Source organism: Aureococcus anophagefferens, assembly GCF_000186865.1.
Source record: "Aureococcus anophagefferens unplaced genomic scaffold AURANscaffold_4, whole genome shotgun sequence".
NCBI classification, from domain to species: domain Eukaryota; class Pelagophyceae; order Pelagomonadales; family Pelagomonadaceae; genus Aureococcus; species Aureococcus anophagefferens.
The window spans coordinates 296,481-314,258 of NW_008705564.1; the positions used below are offsets into that span (position 1 = coordinate 296,481).

At 72.7% G+C, this 17,778-nt stretch overlaps 2 protein-coding genes across 2 annotated transcripts; both read left to right on the top strand.

The window, feature by feature from the left end:
* Positions 1 to 9,077: 9,077 nt before the first annotated feature.
* Positions 9,078 to 9,452, top strand: AURANDRAFT_22563 (hypothetical protein; the record flags this gene model as incomplete). The annotated part of the gene is made up of 1 exon (XM_009035967.1): positions 9,078 to 9,452. The coding sequence occupies one exon, from the start codon at positions 9,078 to 9,080 to the stop codon at positions 9,450 to 9,452; it is 375 nt and encodes a 124-aa protein (XP_009034215.1).
* Positions 9,453 to 9,547: 95 nt separating this feature from the next.
* Positions 9,548 to 10,608, top strand: AURANDRAFT_36471 (hypothetical protein; the record flags this gene model as incomplete). The annotated part of the gene is made up of 1 exon (XM_009035968.1): positions 9,548 to 10,608. One exon carries the CDS (start codon positions 9,552 to 9,554, stop codon positions 10,596 to 10,598), a length of 1,047 nt encoding a protein of 348 aa, XP_009034216.1.
* Positions 10,609 to 17,778: the final 7,170 nt, after the last annotated feature.

Sequence of the window (17,778 nt, forward strand, 5' to 3'; positions counted from 1 at the left end):
TGCAGGACCCGACGGCGGTCACGCGGCACCACCGCTGCCCTTTGTTCGTGTCGCCCATCGAGATCCTGCCCGACGACGTCGCTGGTTGTTTCTCAAGATTGGGCGTCGATCCACCGGCGAGGCTCGTCGACGTCATGAAGGTGTCGCGGCAGGGTGCTCTGGACCCGCCGGACAAGGGCACGAGGTGCTTAGGCCACGCCCTCGCGCGAGTTCGGCACCTCGACAAGCCCGTGCACCTCACGCAGAAGGACGTCGAGTCCGCGCTTTTGAGCGAGACCGTCAAGAGTTTCCTGGCGGCCGAGGCGAAGCTGTGGGGCACGCGGGAGTTGGCGCGCGAGGAGAACGACGTGTGGTGGAAATCCGGGGAGGGGGCTTCCCTGCGAGATTGGCACGACCGCACGCTCTTCAAGGAGCCGCCCTACTATCTCATCTCGCTCGTTTCAGTGGCTTGTATTCTATTTTTGAATCCGGCGGTCCGCGGCTGCATCATCAAGCAGAGCATGATCATGCTGGGCCTCGTGGTCTGCGGCTTCCCGACGCCGAGCACCGTGGAGGCCGTCTTGCTCAAGATGAACGACCACGTGCCGGGGATCATGCCCGTCTTGCTCGCCTGGTTCCTTGTGGTGTTGACCACGCTCATCACCATCGCGGCCTTCAAGGTCCGGTCCTGGCTCACGTTCGTCCGGCGGACGGCCGGGGAGGCGTCGCAACAGGTGGTGAAGACGGCCGGGGAGGCGTCGCAACACGTGGTGAAGCGCCTGAGTGCTTCCGGGAGTTCTGCTGGCGTCTCGTTGTTCACGGACGATGACGGCAAGCACGACGCTCGCTCCGCGGCCGACCGGGACGAGGAGGCGAAATTCCCGAGCGTCGTTCTCCAGTTCGACGAACCGGAGCTCGGCCCGCCTCCGCCGCTCGTGCCCTGCCCGCCGCCCGGCGGCCGCGACGAGCCGGAGGTGGAGCACTTCTCGAAGTCCGACGAGGCCAAATCAGCTTCGGAGGAGGCTTTGACGGACGGAGACGGGTTGGAAATCGACCGCACGGGCGACGCCACGGACGAGGTCGGCGCGTTCGTCGTCAAGGACGAAGAGAACGTGGCCGCGGTGCTCGAGAAGGTTTTCGACGACGGCACGGTCGAGGAAGTGGAAGACATTGGAGCCCTGCGGTTGCGCCAGACGCTGTCGACGCATCGCTCTGTCTCGAGCTTGACTTTGGCCCACGACTGTGCGAACGACGAGGAGGAACACCGCGACGAGCTGACGTTGGTGAAGCGGTGCCTGGGAATGGTGGAGAAGCCCAAGATCACGGCGGCGTTGGTATACGCGAAGCCCGGCCAGTTCGACAGGGAAGGTCCGTCGTCTCCGGCGGGTTTGGCCGCCGGGTCGCCGAAGTCGAGTCGGATGCAGAGCCGCTTGACGTCGAGCGCGAAGGGGCAGTGGTCCAAGGCGATGGGCGAGTTTCGCAAGATCCTCTTTCCCCAGTAGGATGGCTATTATTATTGTTGTATTTTGGTTATCCGGAGACGCATCATTGCGGTGCGCTTGAGCTTCAACGTGAACCCCGGGCAAAGACGCAGGCTATGGACCGCTCGCACAGGGAAAATGCTGCACTAAACTGCCGGTGAAACGCTGCGCTCAACTGCCGGTGAACGATGGGCATCAGCAACTTCCACACGTGGGTCGACGCGCGCTTCGACGCCGCGCAGGCCGTGGATCCCAAGGCCGTCATCGCCACGGACCACTTGCTCATCGACCTCAACTCGCTCGTCCACGGCGCGGCGCGCAAGGCCAAGAACGACCGCGAGGCCGTGAAGCGCTGCGTGCAGAAGCTCGACGGCCTGCTGCACCCCGCGCGGCCCGGCGCGACGTTCCGGCCGCGGCTGTCCGTCGGCCTGTTCAGCGATGGGCCCGCGCCGCTCGCGAAGCTCGTCACGCAGCGGAAGCGGCGCCTCGCGGGCCGCTGCGCGGCGCGGGCCGACGGCTGCGACGACGCGCCGCCCGGCGGCTTCGACTCGCTCGCGATCTCGCCGGGCACGGCGTTCCAGAGGGATCTCGCGGCCGCTTTAAAGGCGTGGGCGCGGAAGCGCGCGTCGTCGGCCGCCGGGTTCCCGGTGCGCGTCGTCGTGAGCGACAGCGACGTCGTCGGCGAGGGGGAGCTGAAGGCCATGGAGTACGTCGACGCGCTCGGGCCCGACGCGGACGTCGTCGTCTACGGCGGCGACGCGGACCTCGTGGCCATGGCCCTGTGCCGCCCGCCGCTCCGCGGCCGCCTGACGGTCGTCGACGAGGGCGGCCGCGCCGTCGACGCCGCGCGGCTCGCGGCGCGCCTGTCGCGCGACGGCGGCGACGACGCGCCGCTGGATTTCGTCGTCCTGGCCATCGCCGCGGGCGGCAACGACTACCTCCCGCCGCTCGCCGTCTCGGCGGACGCGCTCTGGCGCGCGCGGTCGACGCGGCGGCGGCCGCTCTTCGCCGACGGCCGCGTCGACCGGCGCGCCCTCGGCGCCGCCGTCGCCGCCGCGGCGGCGGGCGGCGGCACGGGCGGCAAGGGCCGGGGGCGCGGGCGCGGCGGCAAGGGCCGCGGCGGCGGGACCGCGGCGCGGCGCGAGGAGGCGCTCGTCGAGGACCACCTCCTCGACGTCCGCGGCGACGACGGGTCGCCGGCGGCGCCGCGGAGCGTCCAGGCGTCGCTCGCGGACGTCGCCGACGGCGTCGTCGTTCGCGTCTTCCCGCCGCGCGACTTCGGGGACGTCGCGTCGGGAGCCGAGGCGCTCCGCTACCGCGTCGCCGTCAAGGACGGCGCGCGCTGGGTCGTCGCCGAGGCCTACGCCGACGGCGCGCCCTTGGCGGACGTGCCCCTCGCGGCGCTCTCGGCGAAGGCGGGCGTCCTCGTTCGCGCCGGCGCCGGCGCCGGCGACGTCGCCGTGCGCGCCGACTGCCGCCGCGACGCACCGGACGCGCCCTGGGGCCGCGGGCGGATCGCCAAGGTCCGCCGCGACAAGGCGTACTTGTTGGAGATGTGCCCGAAGGGCGCCGCCTGCCCGAAGAAGCGCGACTGCCCGCACGCGCACGACCCGGCGGAGCTCGCGAGGCACATGGCCGACGACGGCGACGGCTGCCCGGTCGTCGTCGAGGACGTCGCCGCGGGGCCGCGGCGCGCGGCGCCGGGCACGCTCGACGCGGCCTGCGCCTGGGACGCGCACGAGTGGCTCGCGACGCTGGAGTGGGTCGTGTCCATGTACCGACGAGGCCGCTGCGTGGACTTTCGCCTGCGCTACGCCGGCCTCGCGGCGCCGCCGCCGGACGTGCTCGTGGCCGCGTGCGCCGACGGGGACGCCGCGGTCTCGGAGCCCGCGCGGCGGCCGTCGCTCGCGCCGCACGCGTGCCTGGCCGCCCTGCTCCCGGGCCGGAGCGCCGCGCGGCTGCTGCCCGAGCCGCTGCGGACCATGCTCGACGACGGCTCTCCCGTCGCGCGCCAGTGGTGGGGCTGCCCGCCCGTCGTCGACGTCGACGCCATCGAGGCGGAGATCGCGCGGAGGCGCGGCGGCGCGCCGCCGCAGCGCGTCGCGCTCTTCGACCGCGGCGGCGAGGAGCGCGTGCTGGCCATGGCCGACGGCGCGGTCCTCTACCCGGCCGAGCCCGCGCGCGGCAAGGCCGGCGGCGCGACCGTCGGCGGCCGCGCCGCGGGCGCGTTCCAGCCGGAGCGGCGCCTCGACGCGCGCGCGCGGACCTTCCGGCCCGCCGCCGCGGACCGGCCGCCGCCGGCGCCGTCGGCCGGTCGCGGCAAGGGCAAGGGCAAGGGCGGCAAAGGCCGCGGGCGAGGCCGGGGCGGCCGGGGCCGCGGCGCCCGAGGCGCGAGCCCCCCGAAACCGCCGGGCTAACACGACTTAGCGACGGTCGTCGGTCTCGAGGACCGCGGACGCGATCCGCGGCGCCTCGTCCAGCGCGTCGAGGAGCGGGTCGGCCAGGGACGACGCGCGGTCGATGCTCTTCCGCGGGGCGATGTCCGCGCCGTAAAACGTGTACACGAACGCCGCGGCCGCGGGCGAGACGACGACGAGGCCGATGCCGAAGACGGCGACCCAGCCCGAGTGCGTGCTGAAGCGGCGGAGGAGCGCCGCCGCGGCGATGGGCACCACGATGCCGGGCACGGTCGCGAGCATGTTCGACACGGCGTAGAACAGCCCCGGGTCCGCGTTCGCGAGCTCGAGGAAGATCGCGCAGACGCCGAGGCCCACGCCGACGTAGCACAGGGCGCCCAGGTTCAGGCAGGCGATGGCGACGCCCGGCGCCGCGGGCGCGAGGAGCGCGGCGAGGAAGAGGAACGTCGCCGAGACGACGCTGCCGACGACCTGGCAGACGACGCGGACGTCGGCGCGCCGGTGGCCCCGGGCGATGGCGGCGTCGCAGGCCCGGCCGCCGACGAGCAGGCCGAGGCCGATGAGCACGTAGGGCGTCGCGACGACGAGCGACGCCTTGGCGCCCTCGAGGCCCAGCGCCTCTTCCGCGAACGTCGGCAGCTCCGTCAAGAGCAGGTACGAGAGCCAGGCGGACGCCGCGTGGTTGCAGTAGATGACGAGCTGCACGCGCCCGAAGAGGAGGGACCGCCAGTCGACGGGCGCGGCCGCCGCGGCCGACGCGCTCGAGGCCGCCCGGTCCCGGGCCGCCGCCGGCGCCGCGGGCACGAGCGCCACAAACAGGAGGGACCAGGCGAGCCCCGCGAGCGCGGGCAGGAAGAAGACGAGCTGGACGCCGCCGACGCGGAGTTTGGGACCGAGGGGGAGCCGCGCCCGCAGGATCAGCTCCGAGCCGGCGAGGCCGAGCAGCGCGCCGCCGTTCTCGCCGATGGACTTGGCGACGCCGATCGCGCGCGAGATCTCCGCGGGCTCCGCCCACTGGTTCACGAGCGCGTAGGTGCAGGGGAAGGTCGCGGCCTGCGCGAAGCCCGTGGCGACGCGGAAGGCGCAGACCGCGGCCCCGGACCGCAGGCTGCAGCCGACGGCGAGCGTCGCCGCGGACGAGATCGCGACGGAGGACGCGAGCGCGGACCGCGGCGAGATCCTCGACGCGAGGCGGCTCCAGGGGACCTGGCACGGCATGTAGCCCACGAAGAACGCCGACAGGCTCAGGGCCGCCCAGGGCCCGCGCCAGTCGTAGCGCTCCGGGGCGAGCGTCACGGCGACGCTGATGGACGCGCGGATCCAGTACTGGACGGCGATGCCGCAGCCCACGAGCGCGAAGACCCGGTAGCGCGCCGCCCGGGACGGCACGTCCTTGCGGTCGTCGCCGTTCAGGGCCAGCCCGGGTGCCATTTCGGGGCAGCACATCGCGCTCCGAGAGCTTCAACGAGAAGATAACGAGATTCGAAACGCTCGTGTTTGAAGTCCGCGATGGCGAGGCAGCCCGCGAGGTGACGACGCTCCGCTGCGATGGAGCCCGTCTTCGCTCCGGCGCGCGACGCCGAGTCGCCGCGGATCATCGACCTCAGCGACGATTTGAAGCGCGCCGCCGCGGGTTCGCCCGGCGTCGAGCGGAAGATTTTGCTCCAGTGCGACGACACGGCCGAGGCGGCGCTCCTCGCCGCGGAGCTCGAGGCCATCGAGGCGGAGCGCCGCGCGTCGTTCCACGACTACTCGAGCCTCCTCGCGGAGGGCACGGTCCGCGAGGGCGAGTGGTACAGCGACGGCCTCGTCCGGGGCCCGCGGCTGCGCGGGCGCGACGCGACGACGCTGCCCATGGCCGAGCTCTTCAACAGCGTCGCCTTCGCCAACGCCTTCTCCGTGTCCAAGGTCGCCTACTACCTCGTCGTCGAGCGCGACGTCGTCCAGTACCTCCTCTACTTCTCCGCCTTCTGGACCGCGTGGACGCTGAGCGCCGAGCGCGCGGCGGCGTCCACCCACGAGCGACGCCGGCCGGGCCATGGATGCAGCGTTTTGTAGGTACGCGGCGCGCTACAACGACACGGATCTGGTCCACAAAGCGTTCTGGGCCGCGTACGGCGCCCTGCAGTGTCTGAGAGTGCATCTTGTCGCCGTATTTGAGTTATGTTAATTCGAGCAGGCGCGTGCGTCGTCGGCATGCTCATGCACACGGGCGGCGGCGTCCGCGGGCCGAACGCGGGCTGGTTCTGCGGCTGCAACGCCGCCATCGCGCTGCTCGTCTGCGCCATGCACGCGCGCGTCTTCGCCAGCTTCGTGCACCGGCGCCTCCGCGCGGCGGCGACGGGCGACGCGGCGGCGCGCCGCGAGGCGACGACCGTCGCGCGGTCCGCGGCGTTCCACGGCGCCGTCTACGTCGCGATGGCCGCGGCCTGGGCGACGGCCGCGCGGAGCGAGCGCGCGCGCGTCGCGGCCTGGACGCTGGCCGTGCTCCTCGAGCCCGTCGGCGAGGTCGCCTACGCGTGGGCCGCGGGCGGCGACGGCCTCGTGCCCGTGTCCGAGCGCTACCTCGTGCACAAGTTCGAGTCCATCTTGGTCATGCAGCTCTCCGTCAACATCATCACGGCCGCCGCGGCCGTCGACCCGTCGAAATTTCCCGCGCGGCAGCGGACCACGCTCCGCGTCGCGGCGCTGGCGTCGTACGCGCACTTCGTCAACTTCAAGCTCCTCGGCGTCGACGTCGACTCCGGCGCGCGCCTGCGGGACCCGTTCCTTTTCCGCCAGTCGCCGAGCCGCATCCTCTACCGGCTCCAGCAGCCCGTCTTGATCTGCTTCATCAACGCGGCCGCGGCGGGCATGGCGCGGCTCGTCGCGAGGCCCGTCGCCAAGGTCCCCGACGCGGACCTGCTGTTCGCGCGGCGCGTGGCCTGCGTCGCGTCCGCGGCGTTCTACGTCGGCCTGCTCGTCCAGCGCGCGCTCCAGGAGAAGCACGACGGGCCCTGGAGCCTCGAGTCGCTCGCGTCGATGAAGGCCGGCGTCCGCCGGGGCCAGGCCGTCGTCACGGGCGTCGTCGCGGGCTGCACGGCGTTCCTGCCGGACCTCATCGTCCTCGGGTGTTCCGGGCGCGACCTGCGTGCCTACAAGGCGGCGCGGACCATCTCCTGGCTCGCGGGCCTGTCGTCGGTCCTCGTCGCGACGCATCTCGCGGACATCGCGCTGGAGGCGCGCCACGTCGCCAAGCACAAGCGGCGGGTCGAGCAGCTCGACCGCCGCCAGAGCTCCCTGACCGCGTCGTCGTCGTCGGTGGGCACGCCGCCGGGCCTCGGCTAAGCGCGCTTTTACGGGCCCGCCTCCAGGGCGAGGAGCGCGGCGAGGACCGCCGCGGGCGTCGCGCGCGCGGCGACGTCCGGCGCGAGCGCGGCGTCGGCGACGGCGAGGAGCCGTCGCTTCGTCGCCGCGTCGCCGACGACGCGCGTGCCGAGCTCGGCGATGAGCACGCCGAGCGCGCGCGCCTCGACCTTGGCGAAGAGGTCGCGGCGCTCCTTCTCTACGTGGCCGTAGAAGAAGGACGCGCCGAAGTCGCCGAGCTTCACGAGGCGCGACGCGTCGTGGACGAGCGTGTTGTGGCCGTAGACGTCGCCGTGGGCGACGCCGCGGTCGTGGAGGTACGCTACGGCGCGCGACACGGACACGGCGACGTTCAAAGCAAAGGCCGCGGAGAAGCGCTCGCCCGGCGCGTAGCGGTCGCGCGTGACCTCGACGATCGTCGGCGGCTGCGCGAGATCCCGCGCGCCGGCGGGGAGCCGCTCCATGAGCACCGCGGGCGGGTCCCTCACGAGCGCGAGCGCGCGGATGAGCGACGCCGGCTGCGCCGCCGCGCCGCCGAGCGCCGCGTGCACGCCGAGCTCGTCCTCGGCCCGGCCGTCGCTCGATTTGAGCGCGAGCCGCTTGAGCGCGCCGGGCGCGCCGCGCCAGGTCACGGCGGACACCTCGCCCGACGCGCCTTTTCCGAGCACCTCGGCGCCGGCGACGTCGACGTCGGCCAGGGAGATCGCGGGCGCGGCGGCCGCGTCCACGGGCGGCGCGCCGAGCAGGCGCGCGTTCCCCGCCAGCGCGATCCACGCGAGGGACGGCAGCGACAGCACGGCCGCGGGCAGCGCCGCCAGATCGTTGTTCGCGAGGCGCAGCAACTCGAGCGCCGCGAGGTTCTTCGCCGGCGTCGTCCCGCCCGTGAATTCGACGAGCCGGTTGTTCGCGAGCATGAGCTTGCGGACGGTACCGAACTTGGCGTAGGCCGCGTCGTCGATGGCCGCGATCGCGTTGTCCGTGAAGATGACGTGCACGAGGTTCGGCGGGAGCCGCGCGCCCTCGAGCGCGAGCAGGCCGTTCGATCGAAGCCCCAACCGCGTGAGCGACGGCACCTTGGCGAGCACGGCGGGCACCCGGGTCATGCGCCGCGACCCCAGGATGAAGAGGATCTCGAGCCTGTCGAGCTCGGCGACGGACCGCGGCAGATCGACGAGGTCGTTCCGCGCGAGGTCGAGCTTCTCCAGGGAGACGCACGCGCCGATGGCCTCCGGGAGCGCCGTGAGGCCGCAGCCCGCGAGCGACAGCTCGCGCAGCGTCGAGAGGCGCGGCGCCCAGGCCGGATTGGTCAGCACGTCGCAGGGCGGCTTGTCGTCGGCCGTGGACGTCGCGGCGCCCGCGGGGCGCCGCGTCGTGCGGTAGGCGATGTAGGCCAGCGTCAAGCAGGCTCCCACAGCTTTCGCGAGCAGGCCGTGCTTCAGGTAGAGCACGCGCAGGCGCGTGAGGAGTCCCGGGCGCGCCATCATGCTCAGTGGCAGATCGGTTGCCGATGGCCCTCCAGAGCGCCCTCCGCTGCGCGCCGATGGCCCTCCTTGGCCGCCGCGCGCCGTCGGCGCTGCGCCGACGGCTCGGCACGCACTGCGGCGACACGAAGACGGCCGACCGCTACGTCGACGGCCTCGCGCCCAAGGAGTTCAAGCGCCTCGCGGCCTCCGTGGGCCGGCGGCTCCAGAAGGAGCACCCCATGAGCTCGCGCGCCATCGCCAAGGAGGCCGACGCGAATTCGGACGGCGTCGTGACGCGAGAAGAGCTGCAGCAGTGGTGGAAGCGGCGCGCGCCGACGCTCCTGGCCGTGTCCGCGGCCGCCGCGACAGGCCCGCCGACGCGCGACCAGCTGATGAAGCTGGGACTGGTGGCGGCCGTGCCCTGTTTTACCTTCGGATTCCTCGACAACGCGATCATGCTCGTGTGCGGCGAGGCCATCGAGGGCTCGCTCGGCGTCAAGTTCGGGCTCTCGGCGATGGCGTGCGCGGCGATGGGCAACGTCGTCGCGGACACGACGGGCCAGGTCTCGGGCGGGACCGTGGACACCATGCTGCGGCCCGTGCTCCCGGCGCCGCGCCTGTCCGAGGCCCAGCGCGCGAGCCGCGCCGCGAGCCTCACGCACGCGGTCGGCGGCGCGGTCGGCATCTTCGTCGGCTGCGTCTTCGGCTCCTTCCCCCTGTTGTTCTACGAGGAGCGGCAGGACGACGACGACGGTGGCGTGGCCTAGGGACGGCCTCGTTAGGTGTCGGGGAAGCGCCGTCGCAGGTGCTTTCGATGGGCCAACATGGGCTGCAACTTTGGTTCAAGGTACCTGGTAAGCCTCGAGATGATGCTCGCTCGACGCGCCAGCCATGCGCTTCGCTCTGCGTCGATCGCCGCCCAGGCGTGCCGCCGCCCTACGACGACTCGCCACCTGAGCGCCGCGCCGTCAACCTTCATCTACGACGTGACCTCCGGTGACTTCGCGCCCAAGGTGCTGCAGGCCCAGGTCCCGGTCATCTTGGACTGCCACGCCGACTGGTGCGGCCCCTGCAAGACCTTGGGCCCGCTCCTCCAGAAGCACGTGACCGCGTTGAACGGCGCCGTCGCGCTCGCCATGTTGGACGTCGACGCGGAGCAGGACCTGAGCGCGCAGCTCAACGTGAAATCGCTTCCCACCGTCTTCGGCGTGTGGCAGGGCGGCGTCCAGGACCACTTCGTCGGCGCGAAGAGCGACGCGGAGGTCGAGGCCTTCGTGGCGAAGATGGCCGCGCTCGCCGGCGGCGCCGCGCCCGCGGAGCCCGCGGGGGACTCGATCCGGCGGCGGGCGTTCGCGGCGCTCATCGAGGACGGCGACGTCGCGGGCGCGGCGCACGCCTTCAAGTCCGAGTACGAGCGGCTCCGGGCCCTGGACGACGACAACGTCGCCGAGGGCGCGAAGCGGAAGAAGTCCTTCACGCCCGTGGAGTTCGACGCCGAGCGGCCGGCGGCGGCGGAGATGGCGTGGTGCCTCCTGGGCCTCGCGCGCTGCGCGGTGGCCAACGACCCGCCGGAGCCCGACGCCGCGGCCCACCTCCTGGGCACGCTGCGGGACCCGAAGCGCGCGGGCGTGCTCGACGGCGACGCGGAGCTCAAGGCCGCGGTGAGCCACCTCGCTCTCGCGCTCGACGGCGCCGCGGCGGACGCGGCGTCGCCCCTCGCCGCGGCGCGGGAGGCCTTCGCCGCGGGCGACGCCGAGGGGGGCCTGGACCTCGCGCTCGCCGCCGTGAGGGACAGCGACGACGCGGACGCCAAGGAGGACGCGCGCGCGCTCGTGCTCACGTTCATCGACGCGCTCGGCGCCGTGCCCGCGGCGACGAAGGCGCGCCGGAAGCTCGCCATGTACCTCTTCTAATTGATCTGGCACTAGAATCTGGCACGGTGTCGCGCGCGCGCTCCGTGCGTCTTGCGCACTTCAGCGAATTTCTGGCCTACTTCAAGGTTGCAGCACAACGACTCGATTCTAGGACTATGGCTCGCGGAATTCAACTTACGACGATGCGCCCTTGCACTCTGCTCGCGGCCTTGGCGCTGTCCGTGTCGTCGGCGCCAGACGCGCCGCTCTTGACCTGCGGCCTCAACGACGCCGTGCTCACGCCGAGTTCATTCGGCGACGTCGCCGACCAGCTCGCCGGCAGTCTCCTCGCGGGCCTCTGCGGCAAGAACCGGGGCATCTTCGTCACGGCGCCCGGCGACGGCCACGTCTACGGGTGCGGCAAGTTCCCCGACGCCTGGGCCAACAAGAAGGTGCGCCGGTCCGGCGCGCCCTGGGACGCGAACGCGGTAGTGACGCAGTACCAGGCGGGCAACCTCACGGCGAAGGAGGCCTGGGCCGCCTACGACGCCTACGCCGCGCTGTCCTACACGTCCGGCGCGGGCTACGCCGACGACGTCCACGCCTGCGACGCCGGGGGGTTGGTACGGCTGCGGTGCGGCCGCTACGGCGACGACGCGCGCGGCCCCGTCCGCGCGGCGACGCTCAACGGCCTCTACGTCGACGACGACCTCTTCGGCGCCGTCGCCTACGGCGCCGAGGACTTCCGGGCCATGGCCGCCCTCGGCCTCAACGCCGCGCGCGTGCCCGTGCCCGCGGCCTTCTTCGCGACTCCCACGTCTGTCTGGGCCGAGACGCTCTACTCGACGCTCCAGGACTGCGCGAACGCGGGCGTCCGCGGCTTCGTGCTGGCGCTCCACGGCGCCCACGGGAGCGACGGCGTGAAGCACGCCGTCGCCTTCGCGCAGACGGTCGCCGGCCAGTTCGCCGGCGAGGTCGTCGGCGTCGAGGTCGACCGCTCCGCGGTCATCGACGCGGACGTCGCCGCGGCGGCGAAGGCGCAGCGCATCCGCCTCGCGCGGCGCGTCGCCGACGAGGCGGAGCTGGCGGACCTGGGCGACGGCGAGGACGCCGTCGCGATGGCGTTCCTCCGGTCGACGACGGCCGTCGACGTCGCGTCCTCCGACCCGGCCGAGGACCGGGGCAAGCTCGTCTACCACGAGGCCCTCGCCTGCGGCGCCGCGGCGCCCCTGGGCTTCGCGGCCTGCGCCCGGGGCGCGCCCGTCTTCGCCAACGGCTTCGACCTGTCCGTCGACGACTGCGCGTCCATGGGCGACGACTACGGCCAGTGCGACAACCTCGACGACCGGCTCGCGTCGCCCTGGTGGCGGCGCCACTACTGGTCCCTGTCCATGCGGTCCATCGCCGCCTTCGAGGCGTCGGGCCTCGGCTGGGCCTGGCACCGGTGGAAGGTGCCGGAGGCGGCGCAGGTGCACGCCGCCGTCGCGGGCGCGCTGGGGCTCCGCGAGGCCGCGGCGCTGTCCTGGGTGCCCGAGGACCTCTCGGCCGTGCCCGCCGCGACCTGCCTCCGCGGGCCGGACCAGGACGCGGCGCTCGGCGACGCGACTCTCGCGCCGACCGCGCGCGCGACGCCCGCGCCGGGGCCCGCGTCCGACTCGCCCCTCGTCGCGCGCAGCGCCTGCGACCCGCCCCTCCACGACAAGGTCGCCTACGGCACCTACGGCGCCGCCGCGCTCCTCGCGGCCCTCGCGACGACCGCGGTCGTCCAGAAGCGCGCGGCCGCCGCGCCCTACTCGCCCGTGGACACGACCGCGACGTCGGGCACGACGGAGCTCTCGGGCCTCGCCTAGGCCCCACGCGGCCCCTAAGATCAAGCACGATGGTCCGCCGCCGGGAAAGCACTCCACCCGTTCGATTCAACGTTGAGCGGCTCACCAAGGTGCACCGATCATGCACCAATTCATGCACCGCGTCTTATGGCGCGTGCATGTTCGCAGTGTTTGCTCCTCTGCGTGATCCGCGCCGCGTCCTTCGCGCCGCCGCGACCGCTTCGATGCGGTCTCAGCTGCGCAGCCAGTCACGGTGAGCAGGAGCTGTCGTCGCTGCGCACGGACGTGGCGGCGTGGGAGCAAAAGGTCGCCGGCTTGGAGGTCGAGCTCGAGGCGAGCCGCGCCTCGCTCGATTTGGCGCGCGCGGCGCTGCGGACCGCGGAGCCGCCGGAGCCCGCGGCGAAGAAGACGCGGGCCGGGGATCCGCTCGAGAAAGCCGCCGCCGCCGAGCCGGACGAGCCGCTCTCCGAGGCGTGCGCCGCCGAGGAGACGCTCTCCGAGGAGTGCGCGGCCGAGGCGCGCTTCCGGCGGTCCGCGGCGGCGCGGCGCGAGCTCGAGGCCGACGCGGCGCTGCGCTCCGCGGCGCGGCGCGAGGCCCGCGGCGGCACGCACTACGAGGTCCTCGGCGTCGCGCGGGACGCGACGGACGACGGCATCCGCGCCGCCTACCGCGCCGCGGCCGCCGCGTCCCACCCGGACGCGGCGACCGCGGACGCCGCGCGCTTCGCGGCCGCGCGCGCCGCCTACGACGTCCTCAAGGACCCGAAGCGAAGAGCGGACTACGACGGCGAGCTCGGCTTGGAGGATCTCGTGGACGGGACGGTGTCGTTCGTCCGCGACGCGGCCGTGCCCTTCGTGCGCGACGCGGCCGGAAGCATCGCGAACGTCACGAGTTCGTTCTTCGCGGACGACGCGGACGAGCGGGACGCGCGGGGGCGCTGGGCGCGCGCGCTGCGGCGGGCGACGCGCGCGGAGCACATGATCACGCCGTCCCCGGGAAAGCGCCTCGCGGTCGACCGCAACGGCACGGGCCTCGCGATGGTCGGGGCCGGCCTCGGCCGCCTGCTCGCCCGGGACGAGGCGACCGTCCGCCGGATCGAGTCGCTGAAGACCGCGGCCGTCGACGGGCCGACGCTGACGCTGGCCTTCGCCGACGACGAGCCGCTGGCGCTCCTCTTCGTCGACGACGGCGCCGCCGCGGACGCGGAGGCCGCGCTCCGCGATACCGTGCGCGAGCTCGCGGCGATCCGCGAAGCCGACGCGTCCGCGGCGCGGACCAAGGCCGTCACCGACGGCCTGGGGGGGCTCGCCGTCGCCGGCGCGGGCGCGCTCGTCGTCGCGGGCATCGTCGAGGCCGAGACGGCCATCGCCGCGGGCACCGCGGCGGCCGCGGTCCTCGGCACCGTCGCCTCCGTCGCGTTCGGGCCCCGCCGCCAAAGGCGACGCGAAGGAGGAGGGATAGCTTTTAATGTTCATGAAGTGGAACCCTCGGCGAGGGCCTCGGCAGTGCACGTCGCTCCGGACGCCAACGTCGTGGCAACGAGGGCTTCACCAAAAGGGAGATCGAGCATGGCTCTTCTCCTCAAGCACATCGCCGCGGCGATCCTGCTCGCGCAAAGCGCGGCGCCCTTCGGCCTCGCGCCGCTTGCGCGCGCGCCGCTTGCGCGCGCGCCGCGGTCCGTGGCGCTGCGCTCGACGCCCGTGGACGTCACCGACGCGGCGGTGAAGCAGATCGAGGCCTTCAGGCTGTCGCACGCCGGCCACGAGCCGGCGGAGCTCGGCGCGCTCGAGCAGGCCGTGGCGGCCAAGGCCGAGCCCCAGGCGGTCGGCGCGGCCATGTACGAGCTGCTCTGCACGTCGATGCTCGACTACGACCGCGACGTCGACGACGAGGAGAAGCTCGTCGTCTCCGCGACCGTCGGCCAGACGCTGCCCAAGGACGCGCCGGGCCTCTCCGAGGTCATGACGAACCTCTACGTCTACGGCCTGCGCATGATCCCCTCCGGGTTGATCTCCGTCGACGACTGCAAGCGCATCGTCGAGGACCGCATCGCGAAGCGCGTCGGCCTCACGGGCGAGGAGCTCGACCAGTGGCTCGACGTCCCGGACATGGGGCTCTAGGCGTCCGGGGCTCGTAGCAGGGGGCTCGAGTAGACTCGCGGGGACCCGGCGGAGCTCACGCGCGGCCGCGACGCAGGAGCGCGTAGGCGGCGACGCCGATGGCCGAGTTCCGCGCGACGATGGCGAACAGGTCCGTCGCCATGGTCGACGAGAGCCCCCGGCCGTAGACGAGCGCGAGGCGGTTCGCCGCGTGGCTCGCGAGCACGTCGCCGCGGGACGCGCGGCGCCGGCTCCCGGCCCGCGGGACCGGCGCCGCGGGGCCCTCGGCGTCGTCCTCGCCGTCGAAGACGCCCCCCCGCTCCGGCGGCGCGGCGACGTCGTGGACCGACGCGCACGTCGCGAAGAGGCCGTGGACGGCCGCGGCCGCGTTGTCGAGGCCCGGCACGGCGACGCCTCTCGCGCCCGCGACGTCGACCAAACCGACGAGCGCGTAGCGCGCGCCGGAGACGACGGGAGCGGCCCGGTGGAGGAGGCGGCTCGGAAAGAGGACGGCGTCGCCCGCGTCCTCCGCGAGTGTTTCGTCGAGCAGCGCGAACTCGAGGCCGCCGCCGCCGTAGCCGCCGTTGAGCGCGACGGAGAACGACAGCGCGGACGCGTCGACGTGCGTGGCGAGGCCCGGCGATGACGCGTCGTAGCGCACGACGTAGAGGTCGCGGAGTGCGAGCGTCGATGCGGCGACGCCGTAGTGCCGCGCGAGCGCGGGGAAGATTCGGGACGTCGCGGCGTACGTCGCCGAGACTCGCGCCCCGGGCGGCAGCTCCTCGACGAGAATTTCCGTCGTCGGCAGGTACTCCTGGGATTCCTCTATAGCGTCCCATTTGTTCGTCGCCTCCGCCGCGTCGATGAGCGCGGCGCAGTCCTCAGGCGAAAAGAGGCCCTTCTGGACGTAGATTTTCGCTTCGCTGCGATGCGTCTCGAATTGATAATGGACAGCGAGCAACGCCGCGAAGATGGTGGTTGCTAAAGCGACCAGCGTCCTCATCGTTTGCGTAGACGCGTCTCTATCGTTGCGTAGATGCGATTACGAACCCGAGCTCGATCACGACACTGTGGATAAAAATCGGCGAGTTTTTAGCAAATTTGAGGCAGATAGGCATCGAAGGACCGGCCGCCGCGGCTCTCGCGAAAGAGTAGAATGGCCACCTACACCGCGGAACGCAAGGCCGAGTTCGCGTCCCTCTCCCGGGGCGTGCCGTACGCGGAACAAGCCAAGCGCTTCCTGAACGTCTTCTGGACCCACAAGGACATCGACTTCGCGAAGAAGCCCGACGCCCGCGAGGCCGTGTGGAACTACACGAAGCAGTTCGTCGCGCTCGATACGACGAAGAAGGACTCCGGCACGGAGCTTGATGAATTTCAGGCGCACCGGCGCGGCGCGGCGTCCGACGGCCGCGGCGCGCGTTCGAAGTCTCCGCCGAAACCGTTTCGACGGACGCGGCGCGGTCGCGAGCGTTCGGCCGAAACCGTTCCGCAGATGATGACCTCCCCTTAGGTTCCTCGAGAAGGAGGTCAAGGCGATGACGATCAAGGACCTGCGCGTGCAGCTCGCGGAGATCGAGATCGACGACAACAACCGGATGTCGCTCCTCGAGTTCCTCGTGTTCCATTACGGCGGCGCGAGCTGGGACGCGCTCCTCGACTGGGAGCCGTCGGCGTCGCCGCGGGCCGTCGCGCGGCTCAAGGCCGCGGAGGAGGAGATGGCCAAGGCCCAGGCCGCGCTCGCGTCCGCGACCGAGGCCGCCGCGTCCGCGCAGGCGGCCGCGGCCGGCGCGGCCGGCGCGGCCGAGACCGCGGCGAAGGAGGCCGCGGCGTCCGAGGCCGCGGCGCGGGAGGCGCTCGTCGCCAAGGAGGCCCTCGAGGCCCAGGAGCGGGCCAAGGAGGACACGCTCAAGGACTGGGAGGCGAAGGCGGCCGACGTCACGCTCTGTGTGGAAATCAACCACTGGTTTGGGGGGTCCCCACCAAACTTCAGAACGAAGTCGATTCGGCTGATTTTTGGACGAATCGATTGATCTCGTCAAGTTCTCGAAGCACGGCAGAAGAGCGTGCGTCGAAACCGTCGCATACGCTCACATTGAACTCGGGTTGAAGATTTGATTTCCACACAGGTCACGCTGTCGGCGATGAAGCAGGCGCGCGCCAAGGCCATGGTCTCCGTCTGCAAGAGCGAGGACTCGCAGCCCCTCCGCACCGCGCGCATCACGGCGGGCGCGACGGCGCGCACGGCCGCCAAGGCCGCCAGGGCCGCGGAGACGTCGCGCGTCGCCGCCGTCGCGGCGATCGACGCCAAGGCCGCGGCCGCGGCCGCGGCGGCCGAGTCCCTCGAGGCCGCGGACGACGCCGTCGCGAGCCTCAGCGTCAAGATCGAGCAGGCGGCCGCCGACTGCGCGGGCAAGGGCGGCAGCGACGGCTCCCTCTGGTGGCTCGACCGCGAGTTCGACGAGGCGAAGAAGTACATGGGCCCGAAGCAGCTCGCCAAGGCCGAGAAGGCCCGCGCGGACGCGAAGCTCGCCGAGGAGGCGGCCTAGGCCGCCCCTCGCCCCTCGAAGCCCCGGGAGGTGCGCGGCCGGGTCTCTTAGATCTTGGGGGATGGGTCGTGTGGCCGGGGATCGCGCGCGCGCCGCCGGGACGCGGTCCCGCGTCGCCGCTGCGCGTCCTTCTGCTTCTTCAGTCGTCCTCGTCGAACTCGGACTCGGAGTCCTCGCCGTCGTCCCAATCGTCCTCGTCGTCCTCGTCGTCGTCGCTGTCCGCGTAGACGACGGCCTTGCGCGCGCGCGCGGGCTTGGGCGTCTTCGCCTTGAGGGGCGCGGGCTCGTCGTCGTCGTCGTCGCTCGGCACGACGATGGGCTCGTCCTTCTTCGCGCCGGCCTTCTTCGCCTTCTTGACGACGAGGGGCGACGCCTTGACGGGCGAGAAGAAGTCGCCGTCGTCGTCGTCGTCGGGCTTCTTGGGCGCGCGCTTCTTGCTCGCGGCGGCCTTCTTGGGCGCGGCGGCCTTCTTGGGCGCGGCGGCCTTCTTGGGCGCGGCGGCGGCCTTCTTGGGCGCGGCGGCGGCCTTCTTGGGCGCCGGCGCCTTCTTCTTGGGCTTGGCGCCGAAGTCGTCGTCGTCGTCGTCGTCGCCGCCGAGGTCGAAGTCGTCGTCGCTCTCGACGGCGACGGGCTTCTTCTTCGGCGCGGCCTTCTTCTTCGCCGGCGCCTTCTTGGCCGGCGCGGGCTCCTCCTTGGACTCCTCGAAGGCGAACTCCGCGTCGCCCTCGGCCGCGTCGCCCATGACGACGTCCGCCGACGGCG